Source organism: Jaculus jaculus, chromosome X (assembly GCF_020740685.1).
Source record: "Jaculus jaculus isolate mJacJac1 chromosome X, mJacJac1.mat.Y.cur, whole genome shotgun sequence".
Classification (NCBI taxonomy): Eukaryota; Metazoa; Chordata; class Mammalia; order Rodentia; family Dipodidae; genus Jaculus; species Jaculus jaculus.
This window is the reverse complement of record NC_059125.1, coordinates 25,954,206-25,976,462: the sequence shown is the minus strand read 5'-3', so window position 1 is coordinate 25,976,462 and position 22,257 is coordinate 25,954,206. Positions and strand designations below refer to the sequence as shown.

General features: G+C 39.2%; 2 protein-coding genes across 2 annotated transcripts; both read left to right on the top strand.

Annotated features, from left to right (window-relative positions):
- The first annotated feature begins 678 nt into the window (after positions 1-678).
- On the top strand, positions 679-1,857 carry LOC101605789 (melanoma-associated antigen B2-like). The gene has a single exon (XM_004672903.3). It carries the CDS (start codon positions 763-765, stop codon positions 1,855-1,857), a length of 1,095 nt encoding a protein of 364 aa, XP_004672960.2. The 5' UTR covers positions 679-762.
- Positions 1,858-8,762: 6,905 nt separating this feature from the next.
- Positions 8,763-9,779, top strand: LOC101605504 (melanoma-associated antigen B4-like). Its single transcript, XM_004672902.1, has one exon. It carries the CDS (start codon positions 8,763-8,765, stop codon positions 9,777-9,779), a length of 1,017 nt encoding a protein of 338 aa, XP_004672959.1.
- Positions 9,780-22,257: the final 12,478 nt, after the last annotated feature.

Here is a 22,257-nt window from a genome sequence, read left to right as displayed (position 1 = left end):
AAAGTCTTGTCCTGAATATATTTGCTCTAGAGCTAGGTGGGGCATTAGCAAAATGGCATGGACTAGACGACAGATCTTCTTCCCGGTACGGTGGCCTAAAAGGGTCAAGGCGAGCCTAAACACAGAACTACTCCTCCAGTATATCCTTGAAAGCATACTGAAGTGGTAGCTTTGTTCTAAAGGATCTTGCCACAGTAAACTAGGCTTAATTTATAGATCAGAGTCTGGATAAGACTTTTGTAACAATGAAAACCACTTTCTGTGGCAGAAAAGGCCCTCTTGACAGCATTAGGAGCTCCATGAATGACATGGGGTGAATGCCCTTTGATTTCTTCCTTTCTGAATGGTAAGCATTAGGGATGTATGTAGTGCTAGCAGCAAGAACATGGGTATATGGGCTTTGGAAACAATGCGTACTGTCTGGGAACTCTTGATTCTTCATAAGTCATAGGGCACCCCAGTAAAGCCCCTACTGTCATCCCAGGAAGCCCCAAACTGTGATATCCTGCAGTGACCTAAAGCACACTAATTTCCTTCACAGGGTTGGCAGAATAAAAAGTTGATCAAGAGAACAGTAGCTTGGTAAGTTCCCATCCAAGAACCTTCCTGGAAAGCAGCAAAGGGGGCCTTCATTGAATCCAGGAGGTTCTCTTCCTCCTGGAGTTGGTAGTGCTCACAGGTTGTCATTCTCCCCCCTCCAGATTCGTGTCTTGCCAGCTCTTCTGCCCAAACTCTTGCCTGCTTTCCCTGAGTGAAGTCATCATGCCTAGGGGCCAGAAGAGTAAGAGTCGCTCCCGTGCCAAACGTCATCAGGCACGTGGTGACAGCCAGGAACCCCTGGATGTTCACTCCACTGCAGAGGAGGAAGCAGCATCTCCACCTGTTAGTCAGGGCAATCCCCCCAGGGCTCCTGATGTCAGCACTTCCCAGGGCAATCCTCTCTACTCCCCTGATGCCTGCATTTCCCAGGAATCTCAGGGGATAGCAACCTGTGGGTCTCCTGATGCAGGTGTTTCTAGCATAGCCTCTGGTGTAGGTGCTGAAGGTTCTGATGCTGATACTGAGAGATCCGTTGTTCATGCTGAAAAGAAAATCTCAAATCCTTCCCAGGCAGCAGCCTCCACTCATCCCACACATAAAGATCCTTTTATGAAGAAGACCGGTATGTTGGTAGAGTTCCTGCTGGACAAGTTTAAGATGAAAGAGCCTGTAACACAGGATGAAATGCTGAAGATAGTAAACAAGAAGTACAAGCAGCACTTCTCTGAGATCCTCAGGAGAGTCTCTGCACGCTTAGAGTTGGTCTTTGGCCTTGAATTGAAAGAAGTAGATCCTAACACTCACTCCTATGTCCTTGTAGGCAAGCTGGGTCTTTCCACTGAGGGAAGTCTGATTGGCATTTGGGGGTTGCCCAAGACAGGTCTCCTGATGCTCATTCTGGGTGTCATTTTCATGAAGGGCAACCGTGCTACTGAGCAAGAAATCTGGCAGTTCCTAAATGGGATGGGGATACGTGCTGGGAAGAAGCACTTAATCTATGGGGATCCCGGGGAATTCATAACCAAAGATCTAGTGCAAGAAAATTACCTAGAATACTGCCAGGTGCCTGGTAGTGACCCCCCATGCTATGAATTCATATGGGGCCCCAGAGCCCATGCTGAAACTACCAAGATGAAAGTCCTGGAACTTTTAGCAAAGATCAATGGTACTACTGCTAGTGCCTTCCCCAATCTGTATAAGTTGGCTCTGAGAGATCAGGCAAAGGGAGAAGGAAGGAGCATTGCAGCTCATGCTGGCACTGTTGGCAAGGCCAGGGTTCATCCCAAGGCCACCTCCAACATCTCATCCCACAAATAGTTGAGTCTGATGTACAGTTTTCACTTTGTGTTTGAAGAGTAATCAGGCTTTTAACTAGTTTTTAGTTTGTGGGATACTGAGAACAAAATGTTATGTGTTCGTCGCCTGTTATATCTGAGAAAATTAGTGTAACATTTTTTTCTCCATTGTTACTTTCCAAATATTCCTTTGATTAAACATTAACCGGTTTTATAATCTATGACTCTTAATAGTGCCTAATATGGAAATCTTCTGTCAATTTATGACTCATTTTTGTTACATTGAAACCAATGGGAAAAACTTGCTTTAAAAAACAAATCTATTACAAATGGTAACATTGCATTGGCAAAGTGATGTTAATGGAAATGTGGTATCTTAAATGGTGAAACAAAAGTGAAGTGGCAAATTACTACTTGGTTGTACACTTTATGCTTTTTGTTTGTAATGCCAATTAAAATAAACTTGGATTTTAAAACTACTCAAACTCATTAGACAGTAAGTTTTAACAAATTATACCTCTTAATCCTTTTATTACTTTATTAATTTTTCCAAGAATTAATTGGGCATTGGATCTTTCGAAGTGCCCTTTCCCACAACTGGTCTGGACATGGTAAGAAAACAGTGCAGCTGATGACAATGGGACTTCACAAGTCTGGGAGCAGTTGCACATAAGAAGAGGGTAAGATATTATTTAAGATAGAAAAGGAACCTAGAAAGAATATTATGAGGAAAAGACTATTTCCTTGCAAGCCTAGTACAAATTCTCTGATCAAGGTATTTTTGGAGCATTAGGAAATTATAATTCCATCAGTGTGAGGTAATTTAAATGAGGTTACACAGTGGTCTGGGTGAAGCTGTGGGAGTGATAAACATTGTCTGCATCCATGGATGACACACCTCAAAATTGAGAGACTGGGCCTGGGAGAGGAAACAAATCTTGACTATTCCTTTGGAATTTGAGGATACCAGGAATAACTCCCTCAGGAAAGAACTCACAATCTGTTTATTTCCTCAGTGCAGGCAAATATAATTCTTAAGCTACCAACAAGATGTTAATGAATTTTTCTGGAAAATACAGGTGAAAAAAACTTAACCAAAAATGAAAACTACAACAGAAATCCCCACACAACTTTCAGTCTTCAACTTGGATAGGAGAGTAAATTCCAGAAGTAATGCAGTTAGAAATTTGGAATGCTCAATTCAATACAATTTTATTTAATGTTTATTTCTCTCCTCCCATTGTGCCTCCTCTCTCCTATCTCCCTGCCCCCTTCCCAAACCTTCTGGAACTTCCCATTTGACTCTCATATCAATTAAGATCTATTGCCTTCCCTACCCCTGTCTTTTGAAGCTTCATTTTTCTTACTTTTATGAACCCATTTCTAATTTCTGGCTTCTATGCACTCTTACCACTATATAAACATACATAGATAGATGATTGATTGATAGATAGATAGATAGATAGATAGATAGATAGATAGATAGGCAGGCAGATAGATAGATAGATAGATAGATAGATAGATAGATAGATAGATAATAGATAGATAGATTGATTGATTTGAGGCTAGGATTTGTATATGAGAGAGAAAATGAAGTGCTTGTCTTTCTGCCCCTGAGCTTCCTCATTTAATATAATATTGTCCAGTTCTATTCATTTTGTACCAAATTTCAGTTTTCTTTATTTCATAATAGAATTATTTTGTGTATATATTCCATATTTTAATTATCTTTTTATTGGTTATAAGACATGTAGAGTCATTACATTTCTTTTCTAATGTGAAGGGAGAAGCAGTAAACATGAACAATCAAGTATCTCTGTAGTAAGGTGTAGAGTTTTCTGGGTTGATGCAAGTTTGGTGTAATTTTAAATCAAAGTACATAATGATTTGTATGAAGCCATGAGACTAGTGAGCACAGGCCAGACTCTTAAATGGTATATCACATCACTGACAGAGAAGAAATTTGAATGGAAACCGACACTGGCATAATATTATGGTCCAACATTGTATAGTAACATGATATTTGGTGAAGCCATCATGACCACAAATGACATAAGAAAAAGTTCCTTCTATATTTTACCTCCTAGTATCCTTGTCTTGATAAAAAAACAATCTTCCTTCAGAGGACCAGGTATAAAATCTGCTTGTTCCTAAATACTGGAATTTCACTTTTTACCAGAATGTAGATTTATTTAAACAAATAAAATTCATCCCACCATGGACACAGAGGCTATTTTTATTGATCTACAAGTTCTGTCTCTCATAAGCATTGTTGATTACTTTGTTTGTGACCACAGCTGCATGTGGACTTAGGTTACATGTGATATGATATTGCTTTACCTATGAATATGAAGGTATTCAACCGGATAGAGCCTAGTGTTGAATGATTGGATTCTGCCAAATAATACCATGAAATTCCTCCCTCAGAAGTAGAATAAATTCACACACACTTAATGAACTGCGTTAGGATAAGAGATAATCCAGAAAGAAGTATCTATTCAGGATAATCTATTAGTTAGCTAGGCCTATTGTGAAATTACCATAGACTGACTGGCTTAAAATACAGTAAAATAATTGTTCATAGTTCTGAAAGGTAGAGCCCTAAGATCAAGGTGTCACATAAGAGATTTCATGTGAGACTTCTGCCTGGATTTACAAAGAGTGACATTTTGCTGCTTCCTCGCTGAGTGATTTTTTTTTTTTTTTTTTTTTTGGTGTGTGGACATCCTCACAGTATTTTGTGTGCCCTAATATTTTCATATGTGGGAACACCAGACTTATTATAATAGTGCTTGCTTTAATGGATTAATTTTAACTTAGAGACCTCATCTCCTAAGAATGTACACTCTGATGTATAGAGCAGTAGGATTGTACCATGAATGTTGGGAATAGGAGAAAGAATTTAGCCAACATTTCACAAGAACAAGAGATGTCTATCTTTTATCAAGACACTGGATGAGAAACCTAACAGTAAGTGTTCTATGGACAGAATCTTCTGGAGTTTCTCAAAAGGAGGGGGTGACATTCCCATAGGTGAGATGCACAGAATCCACTGTGTTGTCCATATTTTTCTGAGACTGCTACACTTCAGGGGTATTCCAGCTGTGGTAATTTGAGTTCAATTTGGCACACTTTAAAGGAAGACTAGACTTTTGTTTTGAATAAGTAAATTGAAATACAGGTAGTTTCAAAGAAAGCACATTAATTTTGCACTGAATAATTTGGCCTTCATCCAAATTGAATGGTATGTAACCTAACAGGAAAAATCTAATTTCATTTCCTAAAGCAAAATATTGACTATTTTTATGTTATTTGGCAGCATTTTATTTTATCTGGCATACTTTTCATTTATAAAGTTAATTCCAAGACCAGATGGCAGAGTTATCTAGGTAAAAATCATTATACTTGTTATTCTTTAAATACAAAGTATTTTCCAGTCATTGTGATGCATGATTTCTACATACTTTATAATGAAATAATACCAACAAAATTGTTTTGGTTTCTTTGTATTCTTTACAAAATGCCACTGACTAGATAGCTTTATCAAAAATACATTTTCTTGATAGTGTGGAGGGAAGAATGTTTGAGATCAGTGTGCCTTAAGAATTGTTACCTGCTGAGGTCCCGTTGCAGAGAGCTGCCTTCTTGCTTGGGGCATATAGAAGAAACAGAAGCTTTCTGTTGTTTTCTCATGAGAGGATTAATTGCATCAAGGAGCCTACCCTGATGTCTGCATATCAACACACTCATCTTCCTAAGGCCTAATCACCAGTAACGTAAACATTGGGGGCTGCATCAACATATAAACTGAACCTATTGGCATGGGTCCATAATTTGAGCTTCTCATGAATGTAAAGCATGGGACATTTCAGGAATGAGGCATACTTGAGCAACAAAGTGGCTTCACAATTAGCCTTGGAAACATTTAAAACTCGGTCTGAAAGTACAAAAAAAATAATGGAAACACAAAGGAAGAGGAAGGAGTTCAGTGGTAGTATGTGTAACTAGCATGTGCAAGGCTCTGTTTTCAATCCAGTGCCACAAAATAGAATGGGTGTAAAAAATTAGATTCCCACCTATAAATTTTGTGGAAAATAAATATTGATTTCATAGTAAGGATTACCAAATGCAGGTGAATTCCAATAAACAAAAAAACTCTAATATTTTATGGCAGTAAATAAGGAAATCAAGACAAATTTCTGACCTCCATTAATCTGGGGCCCATGCTACTCCACTCCAATCAGAATGATGTGGATCTTTTGGAACTTTATTCACTGTTTTCCTCCCCACTATTAAGCATATCTCAGCTGACTCTCCAAAGTACTTTCTGTCAGTAGTAGTGGATGAGATCTACTGTCAGATAAGCAAGAACACCAAAACAAATGATGGGTTTGAATAACAAAATGTAGGAAAGAATTTTTGGCTCTAAAAGTTGTCACTTTACTTCAAAAGATTGGGATCACAAGTTGGATTCCCCAGTACCCACATAAGCAAGATACACAAGGTGGTACATGTGTCTAGAATTTGTTTGCAGTGGCTAGTGGCCGTAGTGTGCCCACTCGTGTGTGTGTGTGTGTGTGTGTGTGTGTGTGTGTGTAAGAAAAGATTGGAATCTTCCAAAATGTACAGCTCAGCCAATTTCCAGCAGTACTGAAATGATTCTGGGCAGAAGCACCTTCAAAGCACTGAGTCTGTGATGAATAGAAGGAAAGCATAAGTATGTCTTTTCTCTATAGGTTACTCTTAAGTTAAGGCCACTGCCTTCATCTTCAGCCTGGTCAATCTCCAACACTATGGACAGACACACCTACTTTTGCCAGAGTGGTGTAGGAGGGGCAAGATTCATGGATTTGTAAGAGCAAAGCAGTGGTCTGGAAATGGGAGCCATAATGAGAATCTGGATAATTATTCTCTGGGAAAACTCCATTGGTTGGTGCTGAGAACTCACTTCACACATACTTAGACCTAGAGGATTAAGGCTACTGTGTCAGGGTGTCGTTTGAAGGAGGATCTAGGAAACATAAGAGTCTGGAACTAATTGTGAATGAGGAAAAACGGCTTAAAATGCTGCAAAGTGCAAACTTCTGTGAGACAGAGGGAGTCACAAATCAACCCAGATAGAGCACCAGAGATGGTGAGCTTCCTGTCAGGCTTTCTATTTCATTTTTCTTGATGATAGCAGTCATATGTTTCTAGGCTTCTTTTTGATGCTGAGTAGATGAACTTTGTCCAACACCACTAACTGGGCCAAAGCAAGAGGCAAGTCTCACTTTCACTTAGTGCCAAAGTAGGTAAGCAACTCCAGTGAAATTCAAAACAAGTAATCACCTCAGAGCAGAGCATACCCAGGCCTCAGGTATGCCCTTATTCTCAATAGCTGTCCTATTAGAATAGAGCCTCCTGGGATGTCTCCTTTCTTATTCTGAGTCTCTATAAACAATTCTCACCAGGGGGACATTCCTGTAAACTCCCACATTGTTAATCTGGCCTTTATCCTCAGTGTTGACCCACAGAGGATGAAAGTGACCCTTCACATAACCACTCCTTTGTTTACAGTGGCTTTCAATCTCAGGGAAGAGCTCTGAGCCCCTAGGCACTATTAAAAAGCTTAACCCTTTTTCTAAAACTTGGGGACTTTCAGAATGAGACTTCTCACCAGATTATGTGCTTGTTCCCAGGTTTAGTCAACCTCAGAAGGCTACACCCTTGTTCTCAATTGTGGATACCTTAGAATGCATGTTCTCCAAAAATGTCTGCCCTTGTTTTTAGACTTGGAAAGCTCTGAGACAATTTAGTGAGCTAAGATCCAGGCTAATTTCCACCTCTAGGGTTTCCAGAAGATTAAGGTAAATAAAAATGCTGAGCCCTAGTTGAGCACAGTTAGCAGAATATTACACTAATATGACAAAATGGAGGGAAACCTAAATGGAAATTTTGTCTAAGACTCTATCTTTGCATCCCAGAATTCTAGGCATGCAAATCAAAGGGAGACTGATGATATGAAGAATCTTGAGTGCTTAAACTGAGGAGAGAGAGAACTTAGACCACTAGAAGTAGTAGTGTACCATTCTCTGCAGGAAATTAATATAGAAACTTGAGTGAGATTGGAGGAAACAACCCATAATAATAGAGTGAAGGGAGGTCTCAACCTGCCTGTAATATCAATAACAGCAGGACCCTATTACAGTAATGTGGCTAATTTCTGTAAGGAGTAACTCAAGAATATGAGGGTCTTGGTGTGCATAGAGGGTTCTCAAGTCCACATAGTGATGCAACTCGTCCATACACAGAGATCAAGATAAGGGGCCTATTGATGGAGACAAGGAACCCATACCATGCTGGAAGCTTGAGATGTCTCTGCAGTATTATTGGGACTTGCACTTATTTCTTCCATGCTATGGAGAGGTGTCTGTAATAGCGGTGAGTGATATTGTCTAAAAGGGAGTCCTTAATGTTCACACTAGGGAGATTTTGAGGTGTAGCTAGGTTGACTAAAATAGACTAAGAAGAATATATACAAGAGTGTTACAAATGACAACTTCAGGGCATCTGAAGAGACAGGCCTAGGGCTTGTCAACAGTCGGCATGGTAATTATGATTAGGAACTAAGAGGATCCCCATAATACAAAATGGAGAACCTCCACTGTCAGACTCTTCACTGAACCCACCGTGACATTAGCAGTGACAGCAGGCTGTAGCCTGAAACTTACTTTGTCTTCCTTCACAGTGTACATGATGATTAGAACAAGACCCCACGGGGAACTCAATCAGGGCTCCTGTGCAAACTTGTGGATGCTGCCTTAATTTAAAACAAGGAGTTATCTCCTTGTGACAGGTGCTCACAGTGTCTCCTTCTCCCTCCTCTAGGTGCCAGCATTGCCAACCTCCTCTCCACCACCTTTGGTATTGTCCCTAACCAGAGTCATCATGCCTCGAGGTCAGAAGAGTAAGCGCCAATCCCGTAAGAAGCATGAGGAGACACAGAGTGATGTTCAGGCTTGTGAGGTTGCTCAGGAAACAGCAGAGGCTGCTGAAGAGTCCTCTTCTTCCTCCCAGAGCCTGCCTGATGATGAGTCAAGTGGCACTCTGGAGAGGTCTCCAAAATCACTGTCATCTTCCACATCTACTCTGCTTGTTTGTTTTTCTGAATCTGATGATGATTTAGGTGGTGACAGTGAAGGAAGTGAGGAAAGACTTTCTGAGGCCCAGTTTTCTACCACCAATCCACACGTAGATCTTATTATCAGAAAGATGGTGGAGCTGGTGCAGGTCCTACTTCACAACTTTAACATAAAGCAGCTCAGCACCAAGGAAGAATTGCTGAATGTTGTCTCCAAGACATACGAAAAGCACTTTACTGAGATCTTCATAAAAGCCTCTGAGAAGCTTGATGAAGCCTTTGCAGTCGAAGTGAGGGAAGTCCACTCAAGCCCCTCCTCATATAACCTTATCAGCAAGCTGAAGCTCCCCAACAATGGTAGAATTCGTGCTGGCAGGGGTTTCCCCAAGACAGGTTTCCTGATGTGTGTCCTGGGTATTGTCTTCATTAGGGGCAACTGTGCCAGTGAAGAAGAAGTCTGGAAAGTACTGAAGAAAAAGAAAATATATCCTGGCAAGAAGCACAGCATCTTTGGAGAGCCCCAGAAGCTCATGACCCAAGATTTTGTGAGGCTGAAATACCTTGAGTACCGCCAGGTGGCCAACAGTAATCCTCCACGTTATGAGTTGATGTGGGGACCCCAAGCTCATGTTGAAACCAGCAAGATGCAAGTCCTTCGGTTTTTGGCCAAGATCAACAAAACTTCCCTTCATTCCCTCTTACTCCTTTATGACGAAGTTATGAAAGATGAGCAAGAGGATGGCCAACCCAGAGATCCTGCCCAACGTAGAGCAGCACACATGGTTGAATGCCCTGTAGCTTTGCCTACCTCTCTTTATATTTGAGGCCTTTCCATCATCCATATAAGAAAACACAGCATCACAAAAGGGATTTTGCTAAGATTTATATAAAATAATCCCACAATTAGTGGGTTAATGCAGTTGGGGGTATTCAAACATTTGTAAGTGTTGTTTATACTTGTTTGTTAAAGTTAAGTGAATGAAATTTCACCTTGGCTTTTGAAAGAATGTGGAAGAAATTAAATATGTATGAACTAGACTTTTTCTTTCATTATTTAATGAACATCCACTAAGCACCCACTCTTTTGAAAGCCTGTGTTAATACTGGGATGCCAATATAAATAAACATAAACACCTAGGCTCTGCTTTTATAATTTTCAAGCCTATGAACTGCAGTTACACCAGTAAAATATTGGATTATCCTTTATGACCTAAGGTAAAGTGAGAAGAGGCAGCGAGGTTGATGGTATTTATTATGAATGCAATCAATTGGAAATTCACTAAGGCAGTTTGGAAACTTGGAAAAGGTAAACTCCCCAAATTAAATGTAGTGGTGTTTAGTCTTGCATGCAGTGGAAGGGTTGCACTTATGAAAGTGGGGAGAAAATGCCATTCCCTCAGATGGATTACATCAGGGTTCAGAGACACATCTTGTAAGTATATCTTGGCTTCTGCCATGAAACATCATAAATTCAGTGGGTTGTGTGGCATCCAGTTAACATACATTTTATTTAAGTTTTGTAATTCTTGGATTCTAAAATAAAATTGTCTGGTGATCCAGTTCCTGAGGAAAATTGTCTTCCTGTCTTGTTCGGATTGAATGTGACATGAAGGGGAGGAGAGGAGAAAGGGAGAGTTTGAGGGGTATGGAGAGGGAAAAAGAAAGAGAGATTTCCTTTTCCCTGACATGGAAACTAATTCATGTTTATGCCTTCATTTATACTTAACATCAAAAGTATTCTAGCAAGAATACATTGGATATTACATATTCATCATATGAAAATTGCAGGGCAACAAATACTCAATCCATCATGGCAAACTTCTTTGCCATGTTATTTTGAAATTGTTGGTTAATGGAAGAGAAATCTCCACCTGGGCAGTAAGGAATAGTGTCCCTCTTACCTGTTTCCAGTGCTGGAGAACACACATGGTACCATAGGTGGTCTTCATATATTCCACCTAAGGAGACTTTAAATAAGTGTAGGGCTGGAGGGATGGCTTACCAGTTAAGGTATTTGCCTGCAAAGCCAAATGACCCAGGTTCGACTCCCCAGGACTTACATAAGCCCGATACACAATGGGGTTCATGCATCTATAGTTCGTTTGCAGTGGCTGGAGCCCTGGCGGGCCCATTCTCCTCCCTCCCTCCCTCTCTCTCTCTCTCTCTCTCTCTCTCTCTCTCTCTCTCTCTCTCTCTCTCTCTGTGTGTGTGTGTGTGTGTGTGTCAAATAAATAAAAATAAAATATTTCTAAAGAAGTGTAATGTCCTTTAACATGTAATACACAGAGGTGTCTACATTGACACTTCTTGCATTTAGCTGGGAAGACTAGATTCTACTGCATGCAAAGCACATTTAATATAAATTTATTTTGACTATCATTTGGTAAACTTTCACTGAAGCTAGGTTTTGTAAGACCTACTATGAATGAAAATAAATTCTAATTGAATAAAATGATTTCAGAGTAGGGACTTATGGACAAACTTTTGTCTTGAGGCCAATTCTAGGACCTTGAATTATAGCCAGGTGCTTTCCTCAAACCAGTGCTTTCCGGGGAAATTTTACAGATTTATTTATTAAGATGAAGTCCTGGCAGATTTAGTGTCTTTTATCTAAGACTATTACATATTCACTGACATCACCAAAATTTCAAAAATTCCAAATGTGAGTAGATGTTTCATCAGTGATCAAATATTTGGTCCTATTTACTAGTCATGAGCTACATAGCTCATGTATTCCTATTAGTGGTACTTACTAAATTCACTTGTTGGGTGTTGAACTCCCAGTGTTCTTAACTTCATAGACTGGTCAAAAGAAGAGCTGGACTAGAGCCTTTATCTGCAATTTGTAGTGTCCATACTCCACACCTCCTACCTGAGGCAGAGATTCTGCCTCTGAATTCATTTTATTTTTCTCTTTTCCAGTTGAAATTCACTATTAGTCAAAGTAATAAAAACATGATCATAAAGATTAAGTAAATAGAAAATAAAGCAAAATGTATTTCTTGGTTTGGTCTTCATTTTCCTAGGAGTCTACTGCTTTTAGGTGCATGGAAACGAAAAGCAAACACATCCCATGAGCTTATAGTCTGCCTACTTCTACATATGTTGTCCTATTACACCATAAACTTTCCAGTGTGCACTGTTTCTAATTCTAGAGACAGACCTCTTCCACTGAAGTCCACACTCTGCTGTCAGTGGATCACACAATCTCCTACCACCTCCCTGTGATGCATTACACTCCAACTCCTTGGTAAGAGCATTTTCACCATGGATGTATATCATCTTCAGATTCATGCTTATGTGTCATATTACAAATCTCACTTTTTTGTTTCCACAAATACACCCTCTTTTCAGAATTATTTCTGAAAGATTTGATGGGCATTAGCTTGTGAGTCATTTCATTACATATTAATTACTATTTCTTAAGTATAAGAATAGGACTTTTGGGCTGGAGAGATTGCTTAGTGGTTAAGTGCTTGCCTCATTGAAGCCTAATGACCCTGGTTCAAGGCTTATTTCCCCAGGACCCAAGTTAGCCAGAAACACAAGGGGGCACACATGTCTGGAGTTCATTTGCAGTGGCTGGAGGCCCTGGCACGACCATTCTCTCTCTCTCTCTGCCTCTTTATCTCTGTCTGTCACTCTCAGATAAACAAATAAAAATTTTAAAAAGGGGGCTGGAGAGATGGCTTAGCGGTTAAGTGCTTGCCTGTGAAGCCAAAGGACCCCGGTTCGAGGCTCGGTTCCCCAGGACCCACGTTAGCCAGATGCACAAGGGGGCGCACGCGTCTGGAGTTCGTTTGCAGAGGCTGGAAGCCCTGGCGCGCCCATTCTCTCTCTCTCCCTCCATCTGTCTTTCTCTCTGTGTCTGTCTCTCTCAAATAAATGAATAAATAAATAAATAAATAAATAAATAAATAAAGTATAGCTTTAAAAAAATTTTAAAAAATTACAAAAAAAGAGTAGGACTTTTATATTTGTAAAAAGGGTATGGCTATATGATAAGAGCCTTGACCTCAGGGAAGTTTCTCAAATTCCTTCCAATTTACAGATCCAACATGACATAATGGATAATGAATTGTAACCCCTTCACAAAAGGGAAAACAAGACAGGGATACTAGGCAAGAGTAGGCTAAATGTAACACTGTGAACTCTATCTCTTTGCTTCTGTGGTCTTAGGCACACCGTCTCATAACAATAGAGGCAGGGGTCTCACCTCACTGTCTAAGTCAATGTTAAGTAATGGTAGAGAAGACTGAAGAGCCTCTGACTCCAAAAGAGTAGAATCTCATAATTTTACCCTATTGTCATCCCTCATAAGAACCTGAACAGCAGACAGCAGGTGTGCTTCTTTCAGTTTTCCAGTTTGGAGATTCCTAGAAGGTGATGATTTAGTCTAAGAGTGGACCCAGATGAGTGAATGATGTAAAGGTTGGGTCAAGTGTCAAGGTAATAAACCAGAGTCAGAGTAAAGGGCTAGTCAACTCAGAAGACTGAGTTTATTCACTCAAGAGTAAAGAGCTCACCTTAAAAGCTCCTAATTTCACTTGGAAAGTTTCTAATGCATCAAGATTAGGAATGTCTGATCCTGCCTTGAGTTGAGCCAAAAACTCTAAAAACTGAAAATAATACTCAAATCAAAGACATCACAGAAACACTTCTATACTCTCAAACATGCTGAGAGGCATCTATGTTCAGATGAGACAACTCATCCTCCTAAGTTTATTTTTTTTTAACAAACTAGAAACTATATTATAAGGACATATGCCTCTATATCATGGGAATATTCAGTGTGAGCACGCTAAGGGCCTAGCTGAATCAACATAAAGAACATTTATTTCCAGGTTAGTCAGAAATAAGAATGGGGAATTCAAGTAAGAAGTAGATAATTCAAACAGTTGCCTATCTTATGCCTATAATGTCCATCCTATGAGATATAGAAATGCTGTCAAATACAGCAAAAATAGACCTTGCCAGGAGTGGTGGCACGTGCCTTTAGTCCCAGCACGGGGGAGACGGAGGTAGGAGGATCGTTGTGTGTTCAAAGCCACTCTGAGACTACTACATAGTGAATTCCAGGTCAGCCTGGGGTAGAGTGAGACACTGCCTCAAAAAACAAAAACAAGCCAGTGTGGTGGCGCACGCCTTTAATCCCAGCACTCGGGAGGCAAAGGTAGGAGGATCGCTGAGAGTTCGAGGCCACCCTGAGACTACATAGTGAATTCCAGGTCAGCCTGAGCCAGAGTGAGACCCTACCTCAAAAAACCAAAAAATAAATAAATAAATAAAACAAACAAACAAACAAATTCAGTAGACCTAAACTGCTTTGCAAAAATAGATAAATATGTGAATTGCTTCCAATTCTAGAGATACTTTCCAATGTTTGCTGTTTCCAACTTTAGAGAAAGACCTGTTGCCCAGCAATTAACTCCCTTTACCTCTTCAGTCCACATGCTATTGTGAATGGATCAGATAATCTCAATCTCCTTTGTAAGAGCTCCTTCACCATGTACTGGGCATTCTTATAAGGTGACAATAATAGAGATAGGGAGAAATTATTGGCCTGCCAGTGAGTTTCACTGAGGAAGCTGTGAGATGACCCATGAGGGCAACCATGGTGAGACTTGACTGCTACAGCTTTCTGTAAGAAGGGAGTATAAGTATATATGGTACCATTGAGTGGACCTCAGAAAGATCAGGTTCTTATTGTGAAGGAGGCACATTAAGAACACCGACTAAACACTTATGGGATCACACCTAATATAGTTTATATATATTATGACCCTATCAAAATTTATGTTGCAACTTAATTCTCAGTTATTAAGAGGGGTAACCATGTGAAAATTTGAAGAAGTGATTGTGGATTAATCTTTCCATGGGTAATTGGGTGTTATATTCATATGTATCTGAAGAGAGGACCTTTGGAAATGTCAGTGTGGTTCTGTCTAATGAATATGCTTCATGTCTCCAAGTGAGGTACTCTTCTATTTAAGTGTCTAGAAATTCCCTTCCAGCAGCAAATCTCTCATCAGATATTGCATTTTAGCATATCATGCTCTAAATCCAAAAGCTGGCAAATTTCATTCTTATAAATTACTCCCTATTATTCAAAAGTGTTCTGTTATAATAATAGAAATCAGACTAAGACAAGTCTCCTCTACCCACTGCAATAGATGAGCAAATAAAATCCTGCCCATCTCCAGGTTGTCATCATCTGGTATCCAGGACAGACTGGACAGTTGAGCCTATCTTATTGCTTCTTTATTTCATCCTGAGGAAAGACTTTTCTGTAGCCTGAAAGTGACACTATCAAAGAGTATAAGTTTTCATCCTATGATTTACCAGAGGCCAAGATTACAGCTCTGAAAATGGACTATGAATGAATGATCACACAACAGAAAGGATCTTCCAGAACCTTCATCACTGGGTAATCCCTGCCAGGGGTGGTATACTGAGGTACCAATCTCTTACTTCCTATGCTTTCAATTTATCTTTGTTAGAAAGAGTTCCTAAATCCTGTTAAGAGTTGGCATGATTACAGTAAAAGCAAATGTAGAGAACAATTTAATACAGAAAACAAGGAGCCAAAATTCTGGATTTTGCTCTTATGCCTCAGTCAAAGATGGCAGGATGTAGCCCTATACTTACTGTGTCTTGATCTACAGGGTCTTTGTAGATTTGCAGAGGCTCATAGAAACCTGCATAGTAGGCAACAATTAAAGCTGCCATGGACTAGCTTGGCTCACATGAACTTATTTTCCAAGGAAGTGCCTTTAATAAGGTATCTCACCAGTTACAAGTATAATTTTCCTTCCATCAGGTGACTATATTACCAGAACACAGTCTCACCTACCTATTACTATTACTTACTAAAGCTATGCCTCACAAACAAAGGAATAAATTAGATGCTCATGAGAAATGTCATGCAAGTTTCAGAGCGTAGTCACAGCAGGAAGGCAAGAATATCTGACTTATTTTTCTTCTGTTTTGGAAGATAATTCTCAGAGATACCCTACTATAGACATTCTCCAAGCATTCCAGAAAACCCAGTCCTTCACTACTTTTTAATATAGTGGTTTGAATGTAAATGTATGTCCCCCATATCCTCAAGGATTTTTGGTTAAGGTTAAGCTTTCTACTTAAGTCTGCAGCAGCCTGATGGGGAAGAGGTGTGTCACTAGGGGTGCATCTTAAGACCATACCTAAAGTGTGTTCAGAATGTGTTTGGACTCTGGCTATTGGTGCTTGCTGACTGCTGGTGGTGTCTCTCTGCTATGAATCTACAGAAGTGAGCCAGCTTCTTCTGCCATGATGGAAATTGCCCTGGAATCTATAAGCCTAAAATAAACCCTTTCTTCCTATAAGCTGCTTCTGGTTGAATGTTTGTCCTAGGGACAAAAAGTAACTGAAACAACAGGTATTTAATATGCAAGATTTAATGAAATGAATTAAAACAAAGATGAGGAAAGGCTAAGAAATGGCTAAAGTGAAAAAGCCATTTACAAATAATAATAACAATAATAGTTGTTAATAGTATTGCTAAAGGGTTTGCACATAATCTACAAGGACTTTTTAAAAATTTTATTTGTTTTTGAGTTAGTATGCAAAATTTTATGTATTATTATGCCAGCGTTTTTAGTGTTTATTTTATGACAAAGAGAGCAAGAGAGAGAGAGAGAAAGAGAGAGAGAATTGGCACACCAAGGCCTCTAGCCATTGCAATTGAACTCCAGACATTGTGTCACCTTGTACACATGCATCACTTTGTGTGTCAGGCTTAAATGGGTTCTGGAGAGTTGAACCTGGGTCCTTAGGCTTTGTAGGCAAGTGTCTTAACCGCTAAGTCATTTCTCCATCTCCACTGTGACATAATTTCTTCTAGTTGATTCTCCTTCCTCATCTCCTCTATCACTCTATCTCTTGTATCCTTTCTTGATCCTTTTTGTTTATATGTCACTTGTGTCCTTTTGCCCATACTTTATCTCCTTTCTTGATATTTCTTATTTCCTACCCTGGTTAGCATTCTTTTTAGTTTTTACCCATGACTGTTTCCCTTTTTATGTATTTTATAAGCTAGGATCCACATATCAGAGAGAACATGTGGTTTTAGTCTTTCTGAGTTTGGGCTAACTCACTTGATATAATTCTTCTGAGTCCCATGTATTTTCCTCGAGTTTCAGATTTATTTTCTTTTCCTTACTGCTGAGTACAATTCTATTGTGCACATGTACCACATTTTAATTATCTATTCATCTGTCAGTTGGAATGAAGACTGACTCTATTTCTTAGATATTGTAAATAGAGCACCAATAAACATGAATTGAAAGTATCTCTGTATTTAAATGTGAGTCCTTAACATATATGTCCAGCAGTGGTGTAGCTGCATCATATGGAAGTTGTATTTCTATTTTTAAGATACCTCAATATTGACTTCCATAATAGCTATACTAGTTTGTACTCACCCTAGCAGTGAATGACCCTCCCCAGCATTTGTTGTCAATTTTTTTGATGATTGACATTCTAATTTTAATTTGCATTTCATTGGTGGCTAGGGATGTTCAACACATTGTAATTTTTGTTCATGAACTATCTGTTCATTTCATTAGTAGATCTAGCAACTGGTTGTTTAAAGCCTTTTTTTAAAAACTATGTAATGTATGAAGTGCTTTATAAGTTTTTGCAGTTTGGGAAGATAAAACTTTCTGCAGGAGGTATGTTTCTGGAGGTGTTTTATTAATCCTAGCTCACCAGTGTTAGTATGGCTCACCTTCCTGCTGCAGTGGCCCAATGTGATGTTGGCAAAGAGGGTATGTCCCAGCCTCTGCTCTACCAGATTTCTCTGACCATCATGAAGTTTTCCTTCACAACTGGAAGTCAAAATAAATCTTTTCCTCCTATCAGCTACTTTTGTTTGGGTGCTTTCTCCCAGCAATGAGAAGGTAGCTACAACAGACCCTGACACCATAATGCATATTGGTGTCAATACCCCACTTTTACAAATATATTAACCATAGAAACATTCAAAAAAGAACACTAGATTTACTCACTATACTATATAACAAATGGACTTAACATAGTTCATTGAAAAGGTCAAGAAAACGTCAACATTTTAGCATCTAGGGAACTTTCTCCAAAATAAAGCATACTTATTGATAGTAAATAAATTTCTTGCATCAGACAATTTCATATTGGAATCAAAGAAAGCACTGTAAAATAAAAACAATCCCTGTGGTGCCAGGCATGGTGGCACACGCTTTTAATCCCAGCACCCTGGAGGCAGAGGTAGGAGGATTACCGTGAGTTCAAAGACACCTTGAGACTACATAGTGAATTCCAGGTCAGCCTAAGGTAGAGCAAGACCCTACCTTGAAAAAAAAAATGAGAGTTCATCAAGGGAGAAAATCCACAGAGTGTAGATAAAGCCTACTGAATAGGATAAATCTTTATGAGGTATGTATCTGATATTGAATTAATATGCAGAATTGACAAAAGCTCAAAAAATTAAACACCAAGAGAAAAAATTATTAAATTTATAAAGAGAATCAACAATATTCAAATGAAGAAATATAAATGGCCATAAATACAAGAGAAACATCTTCAACATATTTAGCATCAGGAAAATACAAGTCAATACTATATTGTTCTTCAATTGTATTCCAGTCAGAATGAATAAAATCAAGAAACAACATTGTAAATTATAGGGCAAAATTTGTAGATAAACATGAAATATTATATACTTCTGACAGAAAGACAAATTTGTGCAGCAACTATAGAAATAAGTATGTTGTTTCCTCAAAAAACTAAAATTACAACTATCATATGACCCTGCTATAGCAAGGTAATTGAAGGCAATCAGGGTCAAAATAGTAAATACTAAGATTATATATTTTAAAAAGTATTCAACTGCAATGACACTATATCAAAATTGAACTGGATCTTAAAAATGAAGACAGCAGAGTAAATAAAGCACAGAGAACTGAATCACCAATATTTTCAGAATAGAAAAGAATGCAAGCTATTATCAAGAAGGTAAATTTCCAAGTATTAGAATTCCATATGCAACGACTAACGAGAAGATAGAGTCCTGCACCTGCCCTTCCATTCCGTATCCACAGCAGGAGCATTTCATCTTGGAGGGCATTGCACTTCTTGTCTACAGTGATGAACCACAACTCCTTACTCAGGGTTTTTGCTTTGAGAGACAAAAATTCTGTCCATGTCTACCCCAACTCTAAGACAGGAAAGAGGTAGAATAGAAAAACGAAAGTTTAAAAAGAGACAGTGAGACAAATGGAGATGCTTACAGAAGTAGCCAAGGAAAATAAAGGAATCAGTTTTAATGCTGTTGAAAAATAATGTAGTTCTAGTGACTAAATTTCACCTTGGCAAGCCAGTAGAAGTGCGAAGTACCTGGAAACATTGCATCTTATAGTCATGAAACAGAGAGGTGAATGCAACTGCCCACCTCACTTCCTCTTTTCCCCTTTTTATTCAGTCTAAAACTCAACGGATAGGATGGTGCCGCTCATATTCAGGCTTGATCTTTCCTCTTCAGTTAAAATTTCTTAGAAATACCCTCACAGGCATGGCTAGAGGTGTATCCCCTTCGTGATTCCAAATCGGTGAAGTTGATATTAAAGATGTAACATCATAAGGCCCCTCAACAGAAAGGTCACTTTGAACAATAAAATTTGTACTACCTATGTGATTCCTGCAAACTCAAAATATTATCCAATTGGGTAGGGCAATAGAATCTGCTATGGCAGAGAATGTATTTGTTTTGTCTCACATGGACTGTAGATAGGATATCTGTAATATACCAAACTTTACAGAATAAGTTTCATGGAAGACTTGTTTGAAACATGTCCTTGATCACAGAGACACATGGTTAAACTTATCTCAGTGGTGAGTATTCAGAACCACGTTGTTATATTGGAAATAAGTTAAGTATCCATAAATTTACTATGTAGTAATATGCACTGAGCCTAAATTCCTTATAATCATAGATAACTCCCTCCAGGATAGAAAACTAAAAGATATAACCCATAATAAGAGGGAGAAGGGGGCTGGAGAGATGGCTTAGTGGTTAACCGCTTGCCTGTGAAGCCTAAGGACCCCGGTTTGAGGCTCGGTTTCTCAGGTACCACGTTAGCCAGATGCACAGGGGGGCACACGCGTCTGGAGTTCGTTTGCAGAGGCTGGAAGCCCTGGCACGCCCATTCTCTCTCTCTCCCTCTATCTGTGTTTCTCTCTCTGTCTGTCGCTCTCAAATAAATAAATAATTTTTTTTAAAAAGAGGGAGAAGGGATAAACTGGGCAGAAGAGCCATAGGGAGAGGGTGAAAACCTAATTCAAAAATCATATTCCCAGGAATTGGTCTATAATTCCAAGTACCCAGAATGATTTTTATTCTATAGTGAATTGTTGATCAGAGATAACTATGAGACCCCCAAAACAATGCAATATATTACCAAAGAACTTGGCTACCTACCAGAACTAAATGGTAACACCCTACTGCTGAAGACACCACATTCTGTAGACTGCAGGACATCTAGAGGCCACACAGAAACTTAGCAAGAAATCATTTCTCTGCTGGGTAGCCCACATAGTGCTGGAAAGACCTATGTGAACTTGTGGAGGATAATGAATACCACCATATGAACAAGCAGGGGATCCTGCAAGCTATGAAATCAACCTGCCAAACAAGATGTACACACCAATGAAGTAGTGGCACACAGCCTATACAGGTAATCAATGCTTCTTTGATTGGATAAAAGACCTGCTCAGTGGGAGGGAATGCATACCTGGTACTGAGAACCAGGTCAGAATCCTAGGAATATGATGGTTATAGAATCCAGAGAGAAGCTCCCAGTAGTCTTTGGCTAATAAGAGAGGCTATCCTCATCAAAATGTCTCACATTTAACAATGCTTATCCCCTTTATGCTGCTCTCACTCTTGCCTGGAGAATGTTCTTTATTTGTTTGCTTGTTTTGTTTCATTTTAACAGATGGCAGTGAAAATCAGGGAGAATGCATATCCAGTCAATATATCAAGGAAAGACAGCTGACTGTCTACCATGAGATGAGGCCCTATAGAATATCTCTCAGGGCCCAGGAGACATCACAGAAGAGGAAATGGGGATTTAAATATGAGTGCTGCTCTCAGTGCTGACCTAACAACCTGCTCCATGGAGATGGCTATAGAAATAGACACTGAGGACACTCATAACAAATCAAAGCAGAAAACCAGAGGATGCAGAGAGCTCAACATCAAGTAACCTACAACACACCTGCCAAGACTCAAGGAACATTGTGGAAGAAGGGAAAGAAATATTGTAAGAGCCACAGGATGGGAAGGAGTATGCTGAGGCATTGTGTTGCTTACAGAGACTGATGCATTCATGGCCCCATGGTGAATACCAACAACTCCACTGAGGAGGACCCTCAGTGGAATGGTGGCTGGAAGAGGGGATATAAGAGGATAACAGGAGGGTAATGGGGACAAAACAGGATTTCTTCATACAGTAAAGTTCATACCTAATTACAAAATAAAATGAAGAGACAAAAATCAGATTTTTTTTTTACAGTAACAGAATATTGACTGATCCCACAGACCTGCTGCTTTATAGAAATGATGAAAATACTTCATTCTTCTGTTGCCTCTTACCTCAGTACTTACTCTATGGAAAATTCTTGATTTTTCCTTGTACCTAGGATCATTATTGAATGAATCCTTCCTGTTGTCATGTACAAGTTTGCAAGATTAACAAGTCAAGATTTTCATTATGTACACATAGAAAAGGATATATTCTTATCTTATTGAGACTAGAATTAGCTTCAAAGGTCAATTTAGAAAGGTGTTATTTAGTTATGAAGCTGAGCCTTTACATGTTGAGAATTTGATATGCTCTTGTTTAACAGAACAGCCACCACATGAATATACTCTCAAATAATACACATAAGAATGGGTTTCTTCTCATAACAAATTCTAATTATTGCTTTTTAAATTGATCTTCCCCTTTGCCTTCCTTTGATAGTCTTTCTGACTCCACCCAGGTCTAATGCATATGAGGCAAGTGCTTTACAACTGAGTCACTACCCCATGTCTGACAGGCTTTATTAAGGAACAAAATGTTCAAGGGTGCTGTTTTCCTGAAGAACCAGATACCAGCACAAGGGGGAAGGAGACCAACACAGAGAAAAATCAACGCCTACCAAATCAGAGATCCAGAGCCCCAGAGGCCCCCAACACCTCATTGCTGAAGCAGACCAAAATGAACCCAACATAACTCAGGGAAATTT

What these genes read in the sequence shown, in the direction of transcription:
- LOC101605789 (XM_004672903.3), top strand. Translation starts at nt 763, where the DNA reads ATGCCTAGGGGCCAGAAGAGTAAGAGTCGCTCCCGTGCCAAACGTCAT.
- LOC101605504 (XM_004672902.1), top strand. Translation starts at nt 8,763, where the DNA reads ATGCCTCGAGGTCAGAAGAGTAAGCGCCAATCCCGTAAGAAGCATGAG.